Raw genomic sequence first — 25,278 nt, forward strand, 5'->3', positions numbered from 1 at the left:
CCCCTTTCAGCGAGAGAGGAGAAGAGAAGAGGGCCGGGGCTGGGGCCCGGCTTTCTCTTCGATTCCAGGCATGCCTAATCCGTTAAATCAACTCGAGTTTATAACAGTGTGAAGGTTCAGGTTTCCCTTCCAGAAATAGGGCGGGGACACTCAGCAGCTGCTAGGACTAGGGAGTGGCTAAGAGTTGGAAAACGCCTCAACACCATCTATCTGCCTTTTACAAATGGTTACGAGGGGGACCGCAAAGAACTTGGGAAGCGGAAAAATCGTCCTTCTTTATCCCCACCCCAAAGCTTCTCTCAAGCCGTCATTTGGATCCAGGCTGAGCGATGAGGTGGGAACAGGTGTGCCACACCCCACCCCATTTGCCATCAGCAGAAACTGTCGTGCGGTGCCCCTTGTGTTGGGAACCTATTCATCAAGTTAAGACAAAGGCTAGGCAGACAGGACCGGAGGAGATGAGGTGGAGGGCGAAAAGAAGCCAGCCAGGAGCCAGCCTAGCACTGTGAACATTATAGATGACATCATTGTTTCAAAGAGATGTGTCCCTCCCTTTCCCAGAGCTGTAGGCAAGCATATTTGAGAGGCAGCAGGAGTAGGGTTGACTGGAGTGGGTGAACTGGTGAGTGTCTGTAACCCGGAGGGACGTCCAGACAGTAGAAGACCCGACCCGGGTGACAGCCAGCTAGCCAGACAAGAAGCCACCTCCGCTAGATGTGTTTGCGCTGCGCCCGGCTCCGCCCCTCTTCTCAGCGCGCCAGCCCTGGGAGGGGCACGCAGGTTTAGGGGAGGGAAATGTGTGTCTAAGGGGGAGGGTCCGTAGCGACCGTGGCAGTGGAGAGCCGCTTGCGCATGTCAAGGCTAGCAACACACTCGGCAAGGGGGCGGCCCTGGAGAGGGGCGGCTTGATCACCCAATCATCCCCGCGTCGGGGCTCCACAGGATCCAGGGGCGCGCTACACGGAAGGGGTTCCTTCCCTCTACCACCCTCCACCTCTGAGATCACCAACCCTACGGGAGCTCCCGCCTCTTTTCCAGCCCCCGGAGGACCTCCCGGGAGCCCGGGCCCCTGTGTACAAGTCTGAGGTGGAACAAATTCTGTAGCCCAGACGACGGTTGGAGTGGGGACACGCCCAGCCCGAGAAGCCTGCCGGAGCTCCTGAGTCTCGGTGGATCTAAGTCGGAGTGTAGCTGTCCCTAGGGGAGGCGAGAGGTGAATCAACATGACTCCTTCGACAGCCCAACATCCCTGCGCCGGTTGCGCGCTTCCCTTCCCAGCCCACTTTGCTCTGGTTGCAAAAGCTAGAAGCTGGGGAGAGATTGGAATGCCAAGATCCGGGTGGGCGGGGAGGCTACTGTCCGTGGTGCTGAGCCAAGCCCGGGGACTCGCTCTGGCGAGAGAGCACGAGGTGGCCTGAGCTGACACCCACACTGGGCTCCGGATCCCGCAGACCCCCCAGGCAGGGCGCATGACCTTTTCTTCCTCCTCCCACGCGAAGGTCGCTCCTTTAGGGACAGTTGATCTCTAAGGGTTTCCTCGAAAGAATCAGAGGGCGCAGTCCTTGACAGAGATTCTTTCTGTTTAGCTCCAGAAACCACTCACGAAAAAAGATGCCTGCCTTCAACAGATTGCTTCCCCTAGCTTCTCTCGTGCTCATCTACTGGGGTAAGTACAGCACCCTGCCCTGTAATATGCAGATAACAGGCATCATGGTAACAATAATAACACTTGATTGATGTCGCTGGTGACAAAAAGAAGCTCGCTTGGCTTCCTTCTGTGCATGTCTGCCAGACATGGGTGTCCACATGTGCTCCCAGAGAGCTGTCTTTGGAGATTGCAAAGGCACCTCCCCCACTGCCCTGTGGCTTGATTTTTTTCCCCCCTAACCTTCTTTGGTGCTTCTCCCAGCCTCCCTCCTTTCCTAATTATTCCTGTTTTCTCCCCTAGCTTTTCCCTTTTCGGAAAAGGAATGTATCATGCTTATTATTTTAAAATTCTTGCTTGCGTTAACATTGCATTATTCAGTGAAGAGTCAGTTCTGAACATCTCAGTGGGTTTGGGGGCTCATTTCTCTCTACTTTAAAAAAATAAAAGCACAAAAGCTGGATGCATGCTTTTTTGAGAAAGAAAACACTGTAGTTCATCCATCTGTTAGATTTTAACAAGGAATCGGTGAGATAGTAGCTCCAGCCATTTGCTGGTGTGTATTAATAAATGGGAAGTGCATTTAGTTTGCAGGAACATTTGGAGCTGAGGTGCTTTGGTATTTGGTGAGCTGGATTGTTTATTTGTTTGTTTGTTTGTTTTTGCTGGAGTTTTTGTTGTTTTTCCTCTTGGTTGTCAGCTGTGAGAAACTGAGACGACATTGCCCCTCCAGATAAGGGATTTGTGGCAATAATGCTGGGCTAAGCAGCTTCAGGCACAGCTTACAACAGGGGACCTGAATGAGTGCTAAGGGAATGGGCATCTAGGTGTTAATGAAATACTGTGATACATTTTACTGTATGTCTCTGTTTATAAGTGTGTGCACTAGCATGTATCTGAGTCTATTATTATGAGTAACTAAATGGACTAGTGAGACCCAGCAGTGTGTGTGTGTGTGTGTGTGTGTGTGTGTGTGTGTGTGTGTGTGTTCTTCTGACATCTTTGCTTTCATGTCTCTGACCTGGCCCTCAGATCAAGTATAGGTGCTCTTCAGTTCATAAATCAGTTTACATTCGTTTGTTTACCTTCCTCCAAACTCAAAAATCAACAACAACAAAAGCCATAATGGATTATGCCCACCTCCCTTACAGAAAGTAGGCTTGGGGAATAATGTTCCTGTGCTGGCCTTGGCTCCCATTCTTCCTGGGCAGTGGCAGGCATGCCCTCTTTGCCTTAGAGTCACTTTGTCAAGCCTTGGATACGAACTGTAGCTGCATGTATTGTTTGGATTTTGCATGTGACCAGGGGAAGAGCCCAGTTTCCTGTTGAACAAAATGCCCAATGAAACAAGAATAGGAAGGAAAAGGAAGAAAATCACGCCAACCCCAAGGGCAGACTCACCACAACCCATTCCCTGGAGACTCCAGCACGCTTGGAGAGGGAGCTGACATAATGTGCACACTGCCGCCGGTGAGCTCACCTGTCCGGAAGATCAAGGCTGCTGTTTGCTCCAGGGAAATGCTAGGGGCTGGGAGGCTTAGAAGAGGTGAGTCTGGCAGGATCAGAGAAGGTGTGGGTGAGGCTCAAGCTGTAGAGAAGGGTTGAAAGAGGTCTGTAGAGAATCTTTTCCAAACTCTAAAGTCTTAAGGTTCCTTCCTGAATTCCAGTGGGAAGGGGAAGGAAGTGGGGGGAGGGGTTGGGGGGCTGGGAGGATGCTGCAGCCTCATCAGTTTTTGATGAGGATCCACAAAACTCTGGTTTGCATCTTGGCTCTATCAGTTCTACGACTTGGTTTTTTATTAGGGAACAACCTCAGGATGTCTGATGAATGTGAAGTTTGGAAGTTGTTACAGATCACATAGAACACCCTTTCAGTACACAAACTCAATCAGAAGGGAATATTTACCGAATATTACTAGAATGTACAAAGGCCCATCCTCCCTACACCCTCAAAAATCTTTGGGACAGCTAATGATACAGGGCACATCTATCTTCGCTCATTTCACAATTTTGTAACCCAAACATGGGTTCACTGAAAGGGTTTCAGAATGCCTGGTTGTTTGTGTAGGGGAAAGAGCCTCACTCATAAGTGCAATTTTACTTTATTTGCATAAAATTCTTATATCCATTAGGTCTTTTGGTGGGCACATTATGAGGGAACGACATGGGAGTTATTTCCACTTTAGGTAGGAGAATGTGAGTTCATAAAGGACAGAGGGCTTGCTAGAGTGCTGCTGTCACCGGATCTCCATCTTCTAGCACCCCCTGTAGACACGTGATGTTGTGTGAAATTGTCAGCTGGACATTAGTCCTGGAAGTTCTTTGAGCCTCGCTCTCATCCCCCAACACCACCACCTTTCCTAGGGCTTCATCCATCCTTTATCCCCAGTGCCTTCTCTGCTTTTGCTCTCCCAAGGGTCCCTTGTACTGGGGGAGTATTCTTCTTCCTCTGACAGTCCTTACTGGATCTCATTCCTTCAAGACTCTGCTAATCTGATAGACCAAATTGTTTCAGGATGTTAATGTCTAAAAATAACTTTATTCATGCACATTATTTACATTATAATTAAAGCCTTCATTATCTTACTGTAGAGGAAGCATTCTAGAGAAAGCCCAGGAAGGGTAAAAAAGAGAAAGATCTGGAAGAAGCAGAGGAGGGTTTTTGTTTTGTTTTGTTTTGTTTTGTTTTGTTTTAGTCTGTCATCCTTAATTCAACACAATTTTTTCTCATGATTGTCTTCATTATTACTTTAGAAATGAAGGTGCATTCCAAGGTGAGTGATGCAGCCCACATTGTTCCAAGAGATTATAGTCTATAGCCTCTTCCATGTGTTCCATCTTTTGTGGGTACCTAGATAATGTCACAGAAAAAAAAAAAAAGGCAGTGGCCTGGTAGAGAAACTGACTTCACTGTTGATGGAGGGAGCAGGAGGTCCTATTGCAGGGTGCAAGCAAATGAGGTGAGAGAAGTTTGTGGCTATTTGACAATGTACCGTCCAGGACTGCAGGAGCAGAGTTCTCTTGCCTGAAAACTGGGCTTTGGCCAGGAGAAGGTTCACAGTGGGTATGCTCTCCCAGGACACGCTAAAGAGGGCAGTTACACTGCATACACTGCCACCGACCACCCAGACTGTGCAGTGTGTTTCCTGTCTTCACTACAGTGAGTGACTGTGCTCCTCCTCTGCAGCCCAGTCTATGTGATCACGAGGACACAGCCCCCAGTCTACCCACCATTGTTAAGCCAGCTCTGCTATCACCTAGGCCAAAGAACCCCCAATCTCACCACTATAAAACTTGTTTAAATTTAAAAAAAAAAAGTGTGTGTGTGTGTGTGTGTGTGTGTGTGTGTGTGTGTGTGTGTGTATTGGTGTGGAGGTATGTCTACATGTGTATGGATGCCCTAGAAGCCAGAAGTGGGTGTTAGATCCCCTAGAGCTGAAGTTACAGATGGGTGCTGGGAACCAAATTCAAGTCCTCTACAAGAACAGCAAGTACCCTTAGCCATTGAGCCATCTCTTTAGCTGCCTAAAAAGTTTTTATTGAATTTATTTCTTAAAAAAAAAAATGTTAAGCAAGGCGATGGTGGCGCATGCCTTTAATCCCAGCACTTGGGAGGCAGAGGCAAGCGGATCTGTGATATTTCTTGTGTGGGGAGAGTACATGCCACTGTGCACGTATAGAGGTCAGAAGAGAACTTAGGTGAGTTGGTTCTTTCCTTCTATCATGTGGGGCTGAACAAACTCAGGTTTGTTTAACTTAGCTGGAAGTGGCTTTATTGTCTGCGCCATCTTGCCAGCCCCTGTACCAACCTCTTAATCACTTTTTCTGCTTTTACCTTTGAATGCTTTTCACCTGCCAATTTATTCTCCCCTTGGCATACTGACCATGCTACGTAGTCACAATCGAATTTTTCAACTCAGAACCTTCAAGGTCCCCTAGTTCTTTTTTTTCTTTTTTAATTTTATAATTTGATTTAATTTTACATATCAGCCATGGATTCCCCTGTCCTCCCTCTGCCCCCCTCCACCCTCCCCTCAGCCCATCCCCCATTCCCATCTCCTCCAGGGCAAGGACTCCCCTGGGGATTCAGCTCAGCCTGGTAAATTCAGTCCAAGGCAGGTCCAGTCCCCTCCTCCCAGGCTGAGCAAAGTGTCCCTGCATAGGCCCCAGGTTCCAAACAGCCAGCTAATGCACTAAGGGTTCCCTAGTTCTTGCTGTGCGAAAGTCAAAGCTGGAACTGTGGCCTATAAGACCAGCGAGATGGGACCTTTCCCTCCCTCACTTGTCCCATCTCTTGGCTCTGTTGGCTGGTTTTCCACACTGGGCTTTGCTGTTCCTCAAATATGGCAGGCACACTCATTTGAACCCTGGAGTGGCTGTTTTCTCTTGGTAGTCATGACCTCACACACACACACATCCCTGTGGTTTCTTCTCTCTTTTTCCTTCAATGACTTCCCAATGCCAGTGTTCCATTCTTAGTGAGGCCGACCCTGATAATATGATCTTCTCCTCTCCTTGCCTTGTCTCCCCTCCCCATCTCTCCTCCCTCTCTCCCCTCTCCCTATTCCTTCTCTCCCTTCTCTACTGTTTTATGTTGTTCTGTAACCTGCTTGTACCATCCACATTGGAATTCAGGCTCCAAGAGAACTGGCTTTGTTTGGTTCTGGGTGCCTAGAACAGTACTGGCTGCACAGTGGGTACTCAATACATTCACCAAATAAATGGAAGATAAAAACCAGTATTAATAATATTTATTCAAAGCACATTCATGTGAATTAATCCATAGGATTTTCATGACCTATCCACTGGGTGTTTTATTAAAAAAAAAAAAAAATTGAGCTGGGCGGTAGTGGCACATGCACGCCTTTAATCCCAGCACTCAGGAGGCAGAGGCAGACGGATCTCTGTGAGTTCGAGGCCAGCCTGGGCTACAGAGTGAGTTCCAAAACAGGCTCCAAAGCTACACAGAGAAACCCTGTCTTGAAAAACAAAAACAAAACAAAATTATTGAATAAACTGAGTCTCAGAGAAGTTAGTTCAATACAGTCCCTAAGTTTTCAAACACAGTTCTCACATTGCTTCTATAGCTGTAGTTGAGCGTTCCTTGGGACGTTTCCTTTCATGCCTCTGAGGCCATCCATATTGATCTGGTTTGTCTTTGTTACCTCTGATTAGATATGAGGATCTATGTTACATGGAGTTCTTGCTGTATAAACGTTTACACAACGATGCTTTTTAGTTGCCTTGAAAGCGAGTCTATAATGAAGACTATAAGTTTACCACATACCCAAAGTGTTCCTAATCGTTTCCCCCAAGATGTGGACCCTTCTTCATTAAAACAATGAAACCCATCTTCTGCAGACTGCTGGATAAGGCTAGCCCACTTCCCTTGAGGGTTTAAAAGCCAATTAATTTTTTTTTTCATTTAGAACATTTTAAAACTTTAATTATAGTGCCAACAGGCTCTAAATTCAAAGTTTAAAATTAAATATGCTGACATTGAGCTAGTTTTAAAATATCAGTGTGTATTGTTTCATCTTGGAGAGTCTGTGTTTATCATTAATTCATGGAGGGGGATCAGAGGATCCTTCAAAGTCCCAATACAAGGACTGTTGGTGGTTGTTATACTTTTGAATCTTCCAAATAATTAGGTATAAAATCTCTTACCTAACAGCTTTTTTTTTTTGTATTTATGAACAGCTGCAGTATCTGAAAATATATTTTATTTTTTAAGTTTTATTTATTTTGAGACAGAGTCTTATGTAACTTAGGCTGACCTCAAATGCAGTAAGTAGTGAGGAAGACCCTGAATTTCTGATCCTCCCGCCTTAGCATCCTGAGGGCTGGGACTGCAGGCATGTACCACCACACCTGACTTACTCAGGGTTGAAACCTCGTGCACATTAGGCAAGCACTCTACCAACTGAACTACATCCCCAAACCAACATTTGTTATTGTTTATTGGATACAGGGTTGTTCTCAGTAGCCCACACTGTCCTCACACTTGCAGCAATCTGGGCTAAGAGAGATTTTTCTAAAGTTAGATGTGATGACACATGCCTGTAATCTCAACTCGGAGACTGATGCGGGAGGGCTGTGAGTTCAAGGTTAGCCTGGGCAACACAGTAAGACCCTGTCTCAAAACACCAAAAGAAAAACAAATCAGCTGCACTAAATTGATTTTTTTTGTAACTTTTAAAGTTGAGTATAATTGAATTTCTTTTCCATTTGTTGGCCTGAAATGTTTGAAGACAAGCATATTCTGTGTCCAAGTTGAGCACCCCGCGTTCCCACATTTGTTCCTTGGCAGGTCTTGTTGATGGGCCTTCCTGCTCACCTTTGGGTGAGCACTCACTCAATGGCCTCCTTTTGTTAAATGTGACATGTTGAGCTGAACATACCATCCGGATTTGTTCTGAACATTGCAGAATTACCCTACTTCCCTCTGCACACTGTACATCTGTTAATGCATCCCACATTTGTTCTTGCTTTCTTGGCTTCTGTGTCCTGCTTTTGATTCACTCTAAATTTGCAATCTGACATAGTCACCTTCTCTCTTTGGACTTGGGAGTTTCTAGAGGGCAGGCACCAAAAGCCTAAACCTCCATGTGCCATACAAGGTGTCTGGTCGTCTGACCCCTCCAGCATTTGAATTTTGTCTCTCTACTCTGCCCAGAGCTTGCTCCAGATGAAATGGTCTATTCACCATTTCACAGTGATGCTGCACCATCCTCCATGGGTCCCCAAACAGAGGTCTAATTCCCTCTCCCCTTGGCTATAGAGCCCTGGATTTATTATACCACAAAGCACATGCAGGTCTTTCCAGCATGGGTCTTATTTGCCTTTCTATCTCAGATCCCAGCAGCCCTTTCTTCTCCCCAGCCAAAGCACAAGTAACTACTTGCCCCTCTATGGGAACTGGGCACATTACTAACATGAACTCTTGTGTGTTCTGGTTGAATCAGCACGAGAAATGTATCCTCTGTTAGGTTATAGATACATGGAGAGCATGGCTAGTGTTTTGTTCATTCTTGGGTCTCTAGCATCAGACCTGGCAAAGAATGGATTCTCATGACTGCTGGATGAGTGATCAAGTGGATGGACAGTTGACAGATGGGAGCATGGTCTGTCTCCCACTAGACTCTAAGTCCATCCTATGCTGCATCTTCATGGCTTCCAAAACCTCCCAGTCAGTGTTGGAGGATCCACCTCCGCACCGTCTTACTCTAGACCCATTCTGATCACGCGTACTCAAGGAGCCCCAGAAACAGGTGCACACATGGGTCTCGTTATTTTTCAAGTGTCTCATGATTCTTTTTTCTCTGTCTCTCCTCCCTCCTCCCTCATTCCCCAATGCCCACTCTGGATGTCCCCTTCTGGTCACCCATCCTCTCTCCAGTCAGAGTCTGCTTCCCTGTGTGTGTGGAAGTACCCTCGGAGACGGAAGCCGTGCAGGGCAATCCCATGAAGCTGCGCTGCATCTCCTGTATGAAGAGGGAGGAGGTGGAGGCCACCACTGTGGTGGAATGGTTCTACAGGCCTGAGGGCGGTAAAGATTTCCTTGTATGTCAGATGCTGCCTCTGGCCTTTCTTTTGCTGGTCTATGCTGTTGTATGCCTGGTCCCCAACAGTCTGGGAGATGATGCCCTGATATGACATTCACTCCTCTCCTGAGCGCTAACATCACCTTGGCAGATAACTGACAGCCTTATAGGAACCCAGGGTCTTTGCAAGACAGGCCACTTGGTCAGCTGTGAGCAGCCCTGGTTACAAGCAGAAGAAGGGGTACAAGGAGGTAAATGTGTTGAGAGAGCCTGTGTTAGCTAGGCACCCTGGTAGACCTCTTATAGGTGTGTTCATCTTCTACACAGTCCTATGAAGTGGATTTAATGGGCTTGAAAGAAAGAACGCAAGGCAGCTTTATGTAAAGTAGCGTCAGTGAGCTCTTTCAACTCTCACAGTCCCAGTGGAATAGAAACAACTGGGATGACCAGAGCTTATATCAACTGATATGCCCCGGACAGCCACCTCTGTGGGTAAACTGTTTAATTAGTTCTTGCCATGCTCTGTATCCCAGGTGGTCATGTTGTCATTCTCCCAAGGAGGAACCCTAAACCTCCCAATGATCTAGACACCACGGGATTCACCCCTGTCAGGGCAAGAAGCCCTCAAAATTCTGTGCCAGGATCAGGGTCAATGTCAGTTCCGGGTGGTTTGGGACAGTGCTCATGGGGTTGTGATTCATTTAAATCACTGTCAATCCTTTCATTGATTCTGGAGCCAGGCTGCCTGGGTTGCATTCTGTTCTTCACACTGTTTAGCTCCATGCCCTTAGACATATTCCACCTCTTTATGCTTCCAGTTTTTTTTCCTTTGAAGTGAGAATGAAAACAAAAGCTTCATTAGGGGATTGGTAGCAGGACTCATGAGCTCTGATTTTTAATTCATTTTAAATAGCCCTTGAAATACAATGTGTTTGTTAGGGAAACTGAAACTCAGAGGAGAGTCTACATTTGAACACACACACACACACACACACACACTCACACACGCACACACGCATACACACACATGCACACACACATACACACACACATGCACGTGCACACACACACTGTTTAGATTTGTACATGGTGGTCTGCCAGTAGATCCAAGACTCTTTCTAGATAGAGCTCTACCTTGCTCTCCTGGGTCTCTTCCACAAGACCTACTGGAGACAACAACACAGTGAAATTGACTTTCACTTGTTCATTCTTTCTTCCCCCAAGGTCTATGCATTTCTGATTCTAGGTACTGCGTGGTATTGGAATCTAGTTTGGCTCCAACCTGGTGCCAAGGCAAGGACCAGCAGCGACTTCTTAGAGTCTTACTTAAGCCCGAGTCACACATCAGGGAAGGTACAAGTGCCCATTGCTAGGAAGCCAGAGGTCTTGGCCAGATGTGAAGGGCCCATGGGCTTCAGACCTGGTCACATGCTAGCTGCATTCACTGCTCACATGCCTGTCCCAAACTACAGGGTGCAACTGAGGAACTAAACTGCAGTTAATGTCTAGGAATATGAGCTTGAATTTTAGTCAACACCCATGGTTAGTGGAGACTAGATGAAGAAGGTGTTGTGTCAGAGAGTGGAAGTGTGTGAGAAAGAAGTTGGAAGGAGCTGACTCTGGTTCTAATTCAGCCCAAAGCAAAAGCTCTGCATGTCCCTCGATTGTGAGTTCTCTGCTCACTGACCATCCTTCCACATTATAGATTCCCATTTGTGGCCTGGCCACAACCACCATGATGGATGCTGGCTCAGAGAGTCAGGCATTAAGCTCAGGGCTGTCAGGTATCTTCCCTGCTAACACAGCTGTCTTGTTGGTCTCTATATCCTGCTCCCTTGCTGGCCTCCTCATTACATATCTCACTGTCCTTCCTTACCCCCTTTCTGTCCCCAACCTTTCCTTTTCCTGTTCCTAGTCTCCTTTGTGTATCAACCACCCTCCTTTCTTCTCCACTCCATTCTTTTTTTTTTTCCTCCCAGGATTCTTTCTGACTCCTCCATGTTGCCTCTCCCGTCACCATGTCCACATGCCCAGACATCTGTTTGCCTCTGCCCGCTTTGCTGTCTCCACTTTCTCCCATGGCTTCCTCTGTGCCTCTTTACCGCCCACCCCCCACCATGCTCTGGGTCTTCTGGGAGCATCATCCCTTAGCTTTCCTGCCCATGGAAACTCCTGTTCCTCCTTCCACCCTGTCCCTACCAGGCTCTCTTGCCACCATCTGCTTCTGCTCCTCTCTCTGCAGATATATGAGTATCGAAATGGCCACCAGGAGGTGGAGAGCCCCTTCCAAGGTCGTCTGCAGTGGAATGGGAGCAAAGACCTGCAGGATGTGTCCATCACCGTGCTCAATGTCACTCTGAACGACTCGGGCCTCTACACGTGCAATGTGTCCAGGGAGTTCGAATTTGAGGCACACAGGCCCTTTGTGAAGACCACGAGACTAATACCCTTGAGAGTCACTGAAGAGGGTAAGACCGAGGCCTGGCGTCTCTTCAGTGGGGTTGGGGGTGGAGGACAGTGGCTTTCCCCACACGTGATCCTTAGAGAGCACATAAGGTGATGCATGCAGACCTGCCTCCCCTGCATGGCCCCCTTCCTACAGCCTGCCTCATCAGAGTCTCTTCCCTCAAAGCAGACAGGCTAAAACAAGATACTAGGATACCTTCCCTGGTCCCCTAGAGAAAAAGGACAGCCCCCACAGGTCTACAGCTAACAATCCAGGCCCTTTTCTCTGGCTAGTGTTGAGTCTCCAATTTATATGTAAACGTCATCTCTTCTCCTGTTTTGCGTCATATGTATCTCCAAACAAGTTGCTTTCAAAATTTAGTCTCCTCAGTTTTAAATTTTTAAGTTTACATTTCTTCTCTCTCTCTCTCTCTCTCTCTCTCTCTCTCTCTCTCTCTCTCTCTCTCTCTCTCTCTCTCTCCTGTCTCCCTGTCTCTGTGTGTGTGTGTGTGTGTGTGTGCATGCACACACGCACATCTCTGCATGCAAGTCTCTTTGCATGCACACACATGTGCCATGGTATATGTGTGGAGTTCAGAGGACAACTCATGGGAGCTGGTCCTGTCCTCCTACTATGTGGTAACAGGACTGAACTCAGTTCATCAGGCTTGGTCGCAGGCACTTTTACCTGATGATGCATCTTGCTGGCTCTTCTCCCTCTGTAGTAGCTCTACATGCATCTATCCTCAGCCAGGAGTGGGAACAAGTTGATAGCTCTTTAAAGTCGACAGTCTTTAAAGTCAACAGTCATTGAGTTCATTGGTGGCAGGTGGGAAGGTCTGTCAATAACTAACTTGTGTTATATGTCCCTTGCGATCTGAGCCCAGAATTGTGGGGGAACCCCACAAACTGCTTCTGCACCAACAGGAGACTCAAAGAACTGCGGTTCGGGGCCCTGGCAAATGCTTCTTCCCAAGTCCGAATGTGAACTCCGCACCTCCTTTTGTGTTCCCTTACCAGGGCTAAGCCACCATGCCATTCTCACACCCTCTCAGACAGTCACATTTCCCGCACGTTCTTACTGCTGCCCTAAGACTCAGGCTGGTGAGCGGGCAGTGGTGCGGGCCATGAAATCGAAGTCAAGTGCAGACAGGGCTTGCCCTAGGCAAGGGAATAGAGGGATCACAGCCTCTGGGCCACCGGCTGATTTAAAATCAAAAAGTGTCATCGTTATAAAATCTAGAAAGTGACAGCTTCTGGGTCTTGCGAGTGAATGACACTGAGACACTCTAACTAACTAGAGTGGAGGGTAGGTCTGGCTCTGAAAGTGTCGCAGCAGGCTCAGGCCACCTGAATGAAAACTTGTTGATTCTACTCTCCGAGCTGTGTCTGCTGGAGAGGAAGCAGAGGGGTTGAACAGGAAGCTCTCTGAGGTATAACTCCGTTCAAACGTTCCATTACCCGCCTTTGTTTATGCAGACTTTCCTCCCGGGGGAAGGGAGCCTGGTGCCATCTTGTGTTCACCACCAGGAACTGTTGGCTGGTGCCCGCCTGCAGGCAGGTGCTTTGGCCTCTAGAGATGCTGGGGACACAGTCAGTGGGCAAGTGTGGCACCACTGTGCTAGCCTGCCTGTTTGTCACCAGAGCAATCCTCCAGCAAGAAGAGAGGGAAAAACAAAACAAAACACAAATGCGTCATTAGAAGGCCAGAGCTGTGCAGTGGTAGGGCCGGGAAAGAGTGTGGAGAGTATTTAATTGGGGTGCCTCCACGTCACCCTGGCAGGTATGACTTCAGTAGCTTAAGGTCCAGTATGTGTGCATGTGGCTCCCCTTGAGTTCACAGAGGGTCTAAGTGTGGTGAGAGTGCTCTGGGGAGGCTTGCTTAGGAACATGAAGTGACATGAACATCAGGACTAATGTCCGCCTCTTTCCAGTACCAAGTTAACCCTCCCGACTGCATCTTTTCTTCTATCGCCATCTCCTCCCCGAGATGCTTTCCCTCTGTTTCTGGTTTTTCCCTTGGAGCCCCCCTAGCAGCCCTCCCCACCCTCATATCACTCACAGGTACACGTGACGGACGTTTGTTTGTCCCACTCCTGGGGCCCCAGGGAATCTGCCTGGTTCTCCTTGTTGGCTTTTTCCAGGCTTAGTCTCTCTATTCTCATTCTAAGACAGGAAGCTGTGGCCTCTTCTCCTACAGGTGACAGAAATACAAAGGGAACCTTCCTGTTACTACCTCAGGGCTATTGCACTAAAATGGAAATACCACACTTTAAGGCAAGCCTATCACACACATGGACCAGGTCATAGCAGAAGACAGGTGTGGGATGTGTTCCTATTCGCACACTCCCAGCTTCACCCATGAGCCCCAGCTCCAGCAGGAGAAAGCAAGCTGAATGTCTGTGTATCTAGATTTGAGAAGCAGGCTCGCACTTCAGAAATACATTCTCACAGTCAGTAGAAAAGAAACACAGCCCAGTTCCTCCCGGGAGTGATTTTACTGGCTGGGTGAAAATGGTACATGGATGTGACAATCCTCCCCAAGACCCTAAAAGAAGTTTCCCCTGGAGGGGCTTTCGGCAGAATCTAGGGTCATTCTCGGGAGGCTGAAAGGCAGGACAGGGTCCCATGACAGAGGTGGCCATGGGTGGGGCATACATTGTAGAACGAGGCAAGAGATAAAAACCAGATAGTTGAGAACACCAGTACATAAGAGAGGTTATGGCTAGGCAAATGGGAAGGAAGTAAGAAAGGATGGACTACAAAGGGCCATACACATCATGTCAGTAGAGACAGGCTTTATCATGGAGTGCGAGGGAACATGGAAGGATTTAAACAGAGAAATGGAAGAATGCATCTGTTTCAGGAGCAGAACTGGGAAGAGTTCCCATAAGTTTACTGAACCCTCCAGGACTGAACCTTCTAGCACCACCTGGAAGGCCCTCATTTCTCCTTCCAGACCCATGGAGAACATGCTTCTACCACTGGGTGGGCTGACTATGGTAGCCCTAAATGACCCTTCTCTCTGGGGTCACCACTGCTACTACCTGTGGCTCAGGGGTCATATGTGGCTAGAATAAGCCATGTTCTTTGTATCCATGTGGAGTTTCACACCTGACAAGATAGCTGGGCCATTTTGATGTTGTGTTTATTTGTTGTGTAGTGCTGGGGGTATAAGCTAAGTGTTTTGCAATTGTGCGCTCCCTGAGTTCATCACAGCTATCATGAGACCCTCAAATATACTGAGTGATGTAACATTTACAGTAATCCAGACTACTGTGAATTATTATCCTTATTTTACAAATTAAGAAACTGAGACTCAAAAGAAATGAATATTTAGTCACGCGGTGGTGGTGCACGCCTTTAAACCCAGCACTCAGGTGGCAGAGGCAAGCGGATCTCTGTGAGTTCAAGGCCAGCCTAGTCTACAGAGTGAGTTCCAGCCACGATTATTACACAGAGAAACCCTCCTCAAAAAATTAAAAAAAAATGAGTATTTATATAGTATAACTTGGATGCAACTGATTGTTTGTTTGTGTGTGTGTGTGTATGGTGTGTGTGTGTGTGTGTGTGTGTGTGTGTGTGTGTGTGTGTGTACTAACACACAGTATCTGCAATCATTCTGACTCTATCATTCCCCTCATCCTTATGTCCAGAAAAGCTGACTGGTCAAGTGGGAAATCTGATAGGGAGTCAGGCAATGTGGATTCCTTTGATATCCTCATAAGTTCCTTTAGATTTGGTGTTTATTTGAGCTATATTTAAAAATAGGCTTCGTATATCTATGAGTCCAGTGACAGCTCTGGGTCTGTGAGACACACGTATTCTGAACTTCATTCTCCTTGTAGCGGGAGAAGACTTCACCTCTGTGGTCTCAGAAATTATGATGTACATCCTCCTGGTCTTCCTCACCTTGTGGCTGTTCATTGAGATGATCTACTGCTACAGAAAGGTCTCCAAGGCTGAAGAGGCAGCCCAGGAAAATGCGTAAGTCCAAAGATGCATAAATAATAACAGCTCACACATTCAGAATGTGCGCTGTCAGTGGTGAGCGATTAGGCATCTCATATACTTTGTCTACATTCCTCTTCTTAACAATCTAATAAGAACTCTCCCAGAACTGGGCAGCAGTGCTGCATGCCTTCAATCCCAGCACTCCGAGGCAAAGACAGGTGGATCTCTGTGAGTTCAAGGCCAGCCTGGTCTACATAGAGTTTCAGGACAGCCAGGGCTGTTACACAGAGACACCCTGTCTCAACGCTCCCCTTAAAAAAATCTATAATGGATACATTATTATATATATTCTACAGATAAAAATAATAAGCCTAGAAGGGGTTCTGTTAAGGCCATTGTAAGTCATAGACTATCTTAGTTACTATTGCTGTGGGGAAAAAAAATAACAAAAAGCAACTGGGGGCAGGGAGGGTTCATTTCATTTATACATCCACATCACTGTCCATCCTTAGAGAAAGTCAGGCCAGGAACCTAGAAGCAAGAACCAAAGCAGAGGCCGTGGAGGAAATTTTCACTCCTCGTGGCTTACTCGGGACCACCCACAGTGAGATGGTTCTTCCAACATCAATCATCAATCAAGAAAATGCCCCATAGGCTTGTCCGCAAACCAGTTTGGCAGGGGCATTTTTTTTTTCTATCGAGGTTACTTTTCCTAGCTTGTGTTGAATTGACAAAACATTAGCCATCACAGAGACAAATCAAGATTTGAATTCAGGCCAGCTGTCTCTTGGCCTGCATATTAAGCCACTATGGAATAGACATGCAGCTGCCTCATAAGGTTATATATTATCATAACCAGTTCGTAAATGTTGAGTTGAGGCTGCCTCACAGAAGGCAAGCACATTGCTGAGGAGAATGGGGAAGCGGGGAATTGAACCCAGGCCTTCTAGCCTTAATATCTGTGCTCTTTCTGTCATACCCAGCTGTTCTCTCTCTGCATTCTGGAGCACGTAAACCCACCTGGGCACTGCCTTTAGCTAAGGAGTGCCACAAAGCATGCCCTTCCCTTTAAGACTTGGTAGCAGTTGAATACCTCAAGCAGGGGATCTAGTCCCCTAGTGTCCCACCTCTACTTTCCTCACTTTCTCCAAAGACTGTCACACAAGAGTGAGCACCTATGAGAAGTGTTGAAGTGGGTAAAGACAAAGGGGCTCAGAAACCCTATTAGCCTGTTGTTTGGGAAAAGAAAATGGAGGTGTATGTATGAAAAAAGTCCACAGACATCTGGTGACACTGCTAAATGCCAAGGCCATTATTGCCTAGACGCTTTTGATAAAATTTAAATTGACTCATTTTGTGATACCCATGATCTCAGAGAAATAAAAATTACAACCAGTTATGTGTAAAGACAGTACTCAGGGTTGAATAGAGGACACTGAGGCTTGGACATGATGATGAACCTCCAACTTTGGCTCACACAAGAAACAGAGTAGGAACTAAGACTCTAGTACAGCCAGAATCCCAGGAGGGTTACAAAGGGTAGACCAGATGGCAGCCAGCTTTGAGAAAATCCAAGGTTATCTATGCTGGTCTGACTCCAAGAAAAACCAGAAAAGATTCTTGGAAGTAAGTAATGACAAGCTTGCTGTCACAGTATTTGGGATTTAAATAGATCCTATGCACATGATCAAGGAAACTTAATATGAGAAATTTGATTCAAAGCTATAGAAATAAGAGGAAAAAAAACATTGCAAAGGGGCCCACTCTCAGCCAAGGCCTCAGAAGATGCCCCAGGCAACTGAGGCTAGATCTCCTCCATCATCTCTTTCCAAAATAAAGCTCACTGAAGACAGAAATTGAGCTGAGCAAGAGATGTTACAGACAGCAAGATTAAGTCCCAAGAGACTCAGACATACTTCTATGAAAATAAAGCATAGAAGATAAGCTTGTTTAAAATAGAGCAGGGTGAGGCTCAGGAGGAAAGCATATGCCTTGCCTGTGAGAGACCCTGAGTTCAATTCCCAGCACCACACAAAAATGAACAAAATATAATACAGGAAGAAAAAAAATAGAAAAAAACCCACAAAGCCAAAGAGCAAACAATTTGCTAAGAAAGATTAATCAGAGTTAATTAATTAGAAAACAAAACAAAATATTTTTTCCGAGGGGAAAAAAAAAAAGACAATAAACTACTCAGTGAATTAGTTCAACAGAAGATTATGTACCGGTGACCAGAAGGTAAATTTGAAAAAGTTACATAGAATATTGCGCAGATATAGAAAAGGTGAAGTATAACAAAGAAGCAGGAAGGGGGAATGAGATGATACATTATAGAAGACAGCAAATGTGGGAGAATTACACGTGCTCAGAGACAGGCCAGAAAGGAACACATTCCCTAACCAGAAGGCTAATGGTCATGATCCTCTACATAGGATGCCTCATTTTAAGAGTATTTTAGATTATAATGATGTGAAAGCAATATATGTTCAGCAGATATTACTTCAGGGGTTGGATTCTGATATCAACCCAGACTAGTAATACATTTGCTCGCTCCTGATACCAAGCAGTCACTGTGAACCTCAGCCTCCAGTCAGCAAGAGGCACACACGTGTTTGCTAAGTAAGCTGTGATTGTCGGTAAGGTTGGTATGCTAAATGTATTGTATTATCAGGACATGACCCTCTAAGTTAAGGAGTGTCTTATGTCCTGAGTAGGGTGAATACATAAAGCTATACCTAAACACAAATTTCCTTTAAACAGATAAATGGCAGCTACCTGGGTATTCTACATCAGCATCATTTGAGATGAAACTTTGGAAGAAATACTTCTAATATCATAAATATGACAAGGATGCTATCTCTCCCTGTTCCTATTTAATACTTACTATATTTTAAACCTTGGGTAAAATACTAAGAAATGCACTTCATTTTTTGTCCTGTTGCTTTGATAAAATACTCTGACAGAAGCAACTTATGAGTACAGGGGTTTATTTGGCTCACAGTTCAGGTTACAGCCCAGGCAAGTCACAGTAATGGGAGCTTGAGAGGACTGGTCACATTTCATCCACAGTCAAGGACAGACAGCAGTGAATGTATGCATGATAATGCCCAGCTTGATTCCTTTTATACCGTCTAGGATCCCAGCCTAGGGGATGGTACCACCCACAGTTAAGATGGGACGTCCTGTATTGGTCAATGTAATCAAAACAATCCTTCACATTTTTAGAGGCTAACCTGAATCTACACAATTTCTCACATGTGCCCAGAGACTTGCCTCCTGACAATTGATACTAATCATCACAAATATAAAGAAAAGCAGAATAGAATTTACAAAGAAGGAAAGTATATTATCATTACTTACACCCAAAATATCATTATCTACATAAAACTTCCTTAAGCAACCTAGTTAAGTATATTCTATAAGGTCGCTGATACAAATCCAACTTCAGTCATGTATCATTCAATCACAGACCACATGTACCATAGTGACTTCATAAAATCACATCACTGAATGACAGCTTTGTTTGTGCACTTATACTTTATGATGTTCACACAAGGACAAGATCATCTCATAAGACAGCTCTCAAAAGATTTCTCTGAGGGAGAGCAAAGCAAGAATCTCCAAAACATTGACTATGTCCCGGCAACAAATGTAGAAGCATTTTTAAATCCTTAAGTTAGAAAAAAATAATGAACTGCAGTAAGGGCTGAGAAGATGGCTCAGCAATTAAGAGCACTTGCTGCTCTTGCAGAGGACCTGGGTTCCATTTCTGGTACCTACAGTGCCTCACAACTGGCTGTCATCACAGTTGCAGGGGATTCAGCGCCCTCTTCTGACCTCCACGGGCACCAAGAACAAACATGGTACACATACATACATGCAGGCAAAACATTCATTACACATTTAAAAAAAAATCTTTAAAAAATTTTTAATTGCAATACATAACAAATGTTCACCAGTACCTGGGAATAAAGACAATGAAAGATGTGAAAGACCTCTAAGGAGAAAATTACAGAACCTTGCTGAAAAACATGAGAAAAAGCAAATGGATAGAGGTTGAAACCTCACTCTTCAATGTAGTTCTTGCCCGAAATAATCTTCAAAGTCAATGAAATTCCAATAAAAACCTCCATTGGATTTCTCAGGGAATCTGATAAATTCATCTTAAAGATCACACAGGAGAGAAAAGAGCCAACAAAACTTTAATCTGAAGCACAGCTTGATTAATTTAGGTTTTGCAAAGCTACACGGGACTTCTGTTAGAGTATCCCTCTGGGTTTTTCCGTGTACAGTGCTTTACACAGGTAACTATACTTGTGGGTCAGAAGTTTGCCCACCACTGACCTGAGTCAGTTCAAAGAAGAAAACAGCACATCTGGAAGATGGTGGTGGTAGGATTTGTCTTATGGGCTATAAAGATTGCTCATAAGGATATCAGAGAATTGCTTCTCTGCTTATTGACTAAAGCTGCATGTGAGACTAGCAGAGACAAGTTTATAATACTAAAGTTAGATTACCCATCTCTCCACAAACCAAAATAAATTGGGGGTAAATTTTAAAAGTGGAACATAAAACTTGAAAATTGCACTAACAGAGTAGAAAAAAATTATGTGTAAACAGAGAAAATTCTCTTTTATTGTAGTTGAATAAGAATTTATATTTGTAGCATCATGTTTTGCAGAGGAAATTCTTCAATAAATACCAAAAGTGCAAATCAAAGATGGGGGAAAAAGGTAATTTTCACTACATTACCTGTAAAACGTCAATTGTTCATGATAAGAAGTTATAGGAAAACTTATTAACAACAGATTGGGACAAATTTTCCAAACATGAAACAACAAAAAATAATTAAATATTTCAGGTGAAAAAACGAGATTATAGAAGTAGAAAACAAGACAGCTTGCAAACACCAGTATAAAGCAACTATGAAATACAAATTCATAACCATTCAGTTTAGTTAAAATATCAGTCTATATCCTGAAGATGATAAGAATGAGACACTATAAACAGCTGCAGGACCTGCAGAGATAGAGAAACATCTCTGTCTACAAATTAAGCCAATTATTTGGGAAGCAGCTGCTGGGTTATTGGAGACAGGCAAGCAGGCGAGAAACTGCTGGTAGACGTGTTCATATGCAAATATGGGAGGGGTTATTGCTATATCTGCTTAGTGGCTAACTGGAGATTTGTCTTGGGAAGCCCAGCCATAAGGAAATACAGAGCTATTCTGTACACAGCCTTGTCCCTGGGTCACATGCCTTCCTGTTTCCTACACGTTCACCAGTGACTTACTAAAGCACTGCCTCTTTCCCCGGCCCACACCTTTGCAGGTCTGACTACCTTGCTATCCCTTCAGAGAACAAGGAGAACTCGGTGGTCCCCGTGGAGGAATAACGTGGTGTGACTTGAGGTGATGTACAGGGTTTGGGGAGGGTAAGGTGGGTGTGGATGGCATGCCATACAAATGTTGTTTGACGTCCACAATTGAAGTGACATTCAATTTGGTCTTTTCCACTCTGCATAGCAGTCCCACCCTCTGGGTACTTAAGTCACAATGCCCTCCATTATGTCAAACCCTTCAGAAGCTGAATTGACTTTGGCCTGAATGTGGTACAACCCAATCCCCTTGCTCGTGATAACAAAGGCATAATAATTCTCTCATTCCCTCTTTGGTCCAAATGTATTTGGGAAGGGCTGGGCTGGACTTTCTCAGTAAGTTCTTCTGTTGTTGGTAGGTGATCTGAGCACTGAGGGACTGGATATTCCCAGTTCAGTGATGTCAGCAGCATCAGCAAGGTGCCCCAGGAGTCCCAGTGCATCTGTCTTTCTATTCATCAACCACCCACCCAACTGTGAGATTTTACCTGACTTCCAAGCTCTATTGGAACTCTACACATCTTGCCTGAACTGAAGAGCCAACATCTCCGACATGGACTAAACCTCACTCTGTCCTTGCTTTCAAGCAAGCAGCTCCCAACTCCACTAAAGTTGTCCCCTATGCTCCAAATGACTTTAGATAAGTACTGGAGAGTAGTGTTCCCTCTGCCCAAACTGTCTGCAATTGGGTCGTTCTCCACTGCTACAAAACGAATGATGTATACCAGAAGGAAGCATTGGTCAGTTTGGGTTAAAGCCGAAGCATGCTGTGCGCTTAGATTCACTGAAGTCAGTTTTTCCTAAGTCCATGGCCTGCTTTGCAGAACACCAGAAAGCAGCATGCCCCTCCAGGGTTTCCAGGAACATCTTCCATGTGGACTGGTCTGCTTTCCGGAGCTTAGTGTTTCAGGGCTAGATCTCCATAATTCCAAAGGCCTGGAGCAAACCCAGAACTTCTAAGAAGCCAAGGAAGGATCCAGGGTAATTTCACTAGTTCTTGAAAGTGATATAACACACTCTTGATATTGGAAACATGGCTGTGTGTCCTTTCTGGGTTGAAATTGCTCAGTTGCTCTTTTCTCAGTGTCTGTGGATCAGTATTATCCCTCATTTTACAAGAGGCAGCTGAGACTCACACAGGGATGAATGGGACAGGTAGGGGATTAAAGTGGCCTAGAGATGAGATTTCAATGCTACCAACCTCGCATTCCCTGAAATAAGCAATGTTTTTGAAGATACTGACATCCAGCTTGGCTATAGCCATGCAACTTGCCCAGCAGAGGCTAACTAGGATTGATTCAGGGAACTGGAAACCACACAAGAAAACACAGAGGGCATGAGATAGACCTGCAGAATTTCCCACAAAGATTTATGAATCTGAAGCATCCTCCAGGAGACACAGCCTCTGAGGGTGATATCTATATAAACTAAGATGTTTTAGTCTGAGACGGATGATGGTGGACAGAGTGACAAAGATGGGTGTGTAGCTTCTAAATACCTCGCCTGTAACCTGTAATGTTTGGTATCTGGTGTTTGTGTACCCCGCCCCCACCTCCCCATCCCCGACCCAGGAGAGAAGACAAAAAGTGAGAAGATCTTGGTCAACATCTCATGATCTCATTATAATGACTGTTCTAAGTGCAATATTCTTTAGCCCCTACAGATAGCAAGGGCAGGAGGCCTTAAGGGATACAAAAGGATGGAAGTGGGATTCAATAAGAGAATGTCCCTCAGATCTGGAGAGATCTCTAAGAAAGACCATTTTCCACTCCCACGGGGGTTTGTATGACAAGCTCACTTGCTCACCCCCTTCATCACTGGGGCATACTTGAAACAAGACCCTCAACATCTATGAAAAGAGTCTACTTTTGTTGGAGAAAATATTCGCAATAAATTCAAGACCCTTCTTCTCACCAGTTAATTTTCCACCCCATGCTTCTGGAACAAAAGAGACAACAGAACATTTTTTTTATACTCTACAACTAGGGAAACAGACTTGAATTAATGCAGCAGATACACAGCCATGGGCTGCTTAGTCCAGACCTTGTGGTGTTAGCAAGCTGCGTCCTCCACTCTGCTGTCTGCTCAACCATGCATCTAACTCATGACGAGGCGGTATGTGTCACCTTTCCCCTTCACTCTTCTCTTCCTAAACAGAATTCCAGCCTAGCTATCAGGATTCTGAGTGTTTATAATGAAGCTGAATGACACCCATCATATGTCCCTTACAAGATAGTTTCTCTTCCCTGTTTTCTTTTCTACAATCGCACGTCTTCTCATCCTTGGTACCCTTTTTTTTTTTTTTTTTTGAACACCTATAAGGCTTGAAAAGCATTTGACTCATTCTTTTCTCTCTCCTCCACCACTACTCCAGCGATATGAATGCTGTTAATGCTCAGCGTTACAATGAAGAAACTGAGGTCTTCTGACATCGAATAGCTTTACCAAACCATCAGGTCACCTAGCCTGCTGTACTCAGAGAGGGAGAAATTCCAGTCTTCCCTCTCTTCACTCCCCAGTTATACCATCACTGCATCTTCCCTCTCCCCCCTCTCCTTACCTTTCCCTCCCTCACTCCTGTCCAGCTCTTTCTTTTCTCAACTGTCCTACTCTTCAGCTTCTTGGTGGACGCCAGACACTTGCTTTGGGAGTCCATCCCATTCTATTTGTATCTGGTGTGTTTGTACAGGGTGGTTTGTCCAGAATCACAACTGAACTTCCTTATGGAAGAGCAGGACTATAACCTACAAAGAACGGCACGCACCAGCCTACTTAAAATCATTACTAGCTCCATGTCTTCCCGAATTTCGACTCAGAATCCTAGACTAGATGTGTGCAGCTCTGGAGTGTTTTCTGGTGTACTACTGCTTACTAAAGGGCTTAGAAGAGTTCTCAAGGGCTATGATCATTTAGAAACCCCATCGTTTGTCTTGGTGCTGGGTATTTCCTAGGACTGACCCTCAGTCATTCACTGGAGGTCACACTAGGCTGAGTCTGATTTTCCCTTCCTTGCCGCCTAAAGGCTGTGGACTTAGCTACTCAACTCAGTTGGTCCAGAAAGCATCTTGCCCTGTGACTTTTACTGTCCGCTGAGTCTTGAATCAAGGCCCAGTTCCTGAGTGGGAATACCCAGTGCTTGCTCCTATCTCAGGCTTCACTTTCAGTCCATTTAAGAGCCTTATTCTTCGGTTTCTCCACCCTCAAATAACTGTACACACGAGCTTTCTTTTGAGTTTCTGGGATTGCTCTAGATATCAAACTGGAATTATCAGTACAAGAGGAAGTTTTCAGAATAAGATTGTGCTGGGAAAGACAGCAGTGGGGTTGAGAAAAGGGACAGGACTGAAGAGATAGCTCACAAGGTAATGTGCTCGCCACACAAATGTGAGAACCCACGTGCGGCCTCCAGAACCCACGTAAACAGCCAGGCATTATCGCACACTCTAGTGCTCCCTGTGTCAGGGAGGAAGAGACAGGAAGGTCTGTAGGTAGGCCTCACTAACCAGGTCACCTGGCCTAGCTTACTTGGTGAGCTCCAGGCAGGGGAGAGATCCCGTCTCAAAAACAAAACAAAAACAAGAAAGTGGGCAGTGCCTGAGGAATGATACCCAAGGTTGACTTCTGGCCTGCACATGTACATGCACTCTAGTTAAGGCCCATATGCATACATGCATAGACATGCGTGCGCACGCACACATGCACACACACACCTTCCTCTCACATCTGTTTTATAAATGAGAAAGCCCTAGTTCTGTGAATTCACCCAGTCACTGCAAATGTATCTAACTAAGTGTGCTTGCTCATCAATAGGATCATCGACTCACTACATTAACACTTTGTGTCAAATACTAGGTTAGGCTCTCAATAGACGACCCCAGGATCTTAGGTCTATAAAAGTGTGTGTGTGTGTGTGTGTGTGTGTGTGTGTGTGTGTGTGTGTGTGTGTGTGTGTATGCGCGCGCACGTATACTTGGGCCTAGGCCCACGATTCCAGGAAAGTCTCTGTTCATGTCAATAAAGTGTCTCTGAAGACCACACACTCTGGGTTTGCTCTGCTTACCACACGCGGCTGCTGCTTACCTCTGCCTCCACCTAGCATGCAATCTGCCCCCCACTTCCTGCACCCAGAAGACTAACCCTAGAGAATGAAAATACTCCAAAGTCTAGAGCTAAACATACTAGATGTGGGATCTGGCCTTTCAGTCCTTCCTATCCTCCACACAAACACAAAAGAAATGTGCACTCTCGTCTAGCATTGCACATTTCCTAACCAGGTGGGGAGATGCTAACTTCAAGGGAGGTCTAATGCAAGGA

At 45.6% G+C, this 25,278-nt stretch overlaps 1 protein-coding gene and 1 long non-coding RNA gene across 3 annotated transcripts; one reads left to right on the forward strand and one right to left on the reverse strand.

The window, feature by feature from the left end:
* The first annotated feature begins 328 nt into the window (after positions 1-328).
* Scn3b (sodium voltage-gated channel beta subunit 3) lies at positions 329-24,547 on the forward strand. 2 transcript variants are annotated; one of them, XM_015999723.3, is made up of 8 exons: positions 329-344; positions 1,039-1,213; positions 1,587-1,666; positions 9,045-9,208; positions 11,432-11,657; positions 15,483-15,621; positions 20,919-20,998; positions 21,324-24,547. In XM_015999723.3, the coding sequence occupies exons 3-7, from the start codon at positions 1,612-1,614 to the stop codon at positions 20,980-20,982; spliced, it is 648 nt and encodes a 215-aa protein (XP_015855209.1). In that variant the 5' UTR covers positions 329-344; positions 1,039-1,213; positions 1,587-1,611; the 3' UTR covers positions 20,983-20,998; positions 21,324-24,547. The 2 variants fall into 2 exon arrangements, with proteins under 2 accessions (XP_015855209.1, XP_076432173.1); XM_076576058.1 differs by lacking the exons at positions 329-344; positions 1,039-1,213; positions 1,587-1,666 and adding an exon at positions 3,039-3,191.
* LOC143274231 (uncharacterized) lies at positions 9,675-13,679 on the reverse strand. The gene is made up of 2 exons (XR_013052705.1): positions 12,323-13,679; positions 9,675-10,016 (listed from the first exon to the last, which is right to left on the reverse strand). It is a non-coding gene; the product is annotated as an uncharacterized LOC143274231 (long non-coding RNA).
* Positions 24,548-25,278: the final 731 nt, after the last annotated feature.

This window comes from Peromyscus maniculatus, chromosome 7 (assembly GCF_049852395.1).
Source record: "Peromyscus maniculatus bairdii isolate BWxNUB_F1_BW_parent chromosome 7, HU_Pman_BW_mat_3.1, whole genome shotgun sequence".
Classification (NCBI taxonomy): domain Eukaryota; kingdom Metazoa; phylum Chordata; class Mammalia; order Rodentia; family Cricetidae; genus Peromyscus; species Peromyscus maniculatus.

Coding starts and splice junctions, on each gene's coding strand:
- Scn3b (XM_076576058.1), top strand. CDS start 3,098: ATGTGCACACTGCCGCCGGTGAGCTCACCTGTCCGGAAGATCAAGGCT. Junction 3,192..9,044: donor GGCTGGGAGGCTTAGAAGAG/GTGAGTCTGGCA, acceptor TCCTCTCTCCAG/TCAGAGTCTGCTTCCCTGTG. Junction 11,658..15,482: donor CTTGAGAGTCACTGAAGAGG/GTAAGACCGAGG, acceptor TTCTCCTTGTAG/CGGGAGAAGACTTCACCTCT.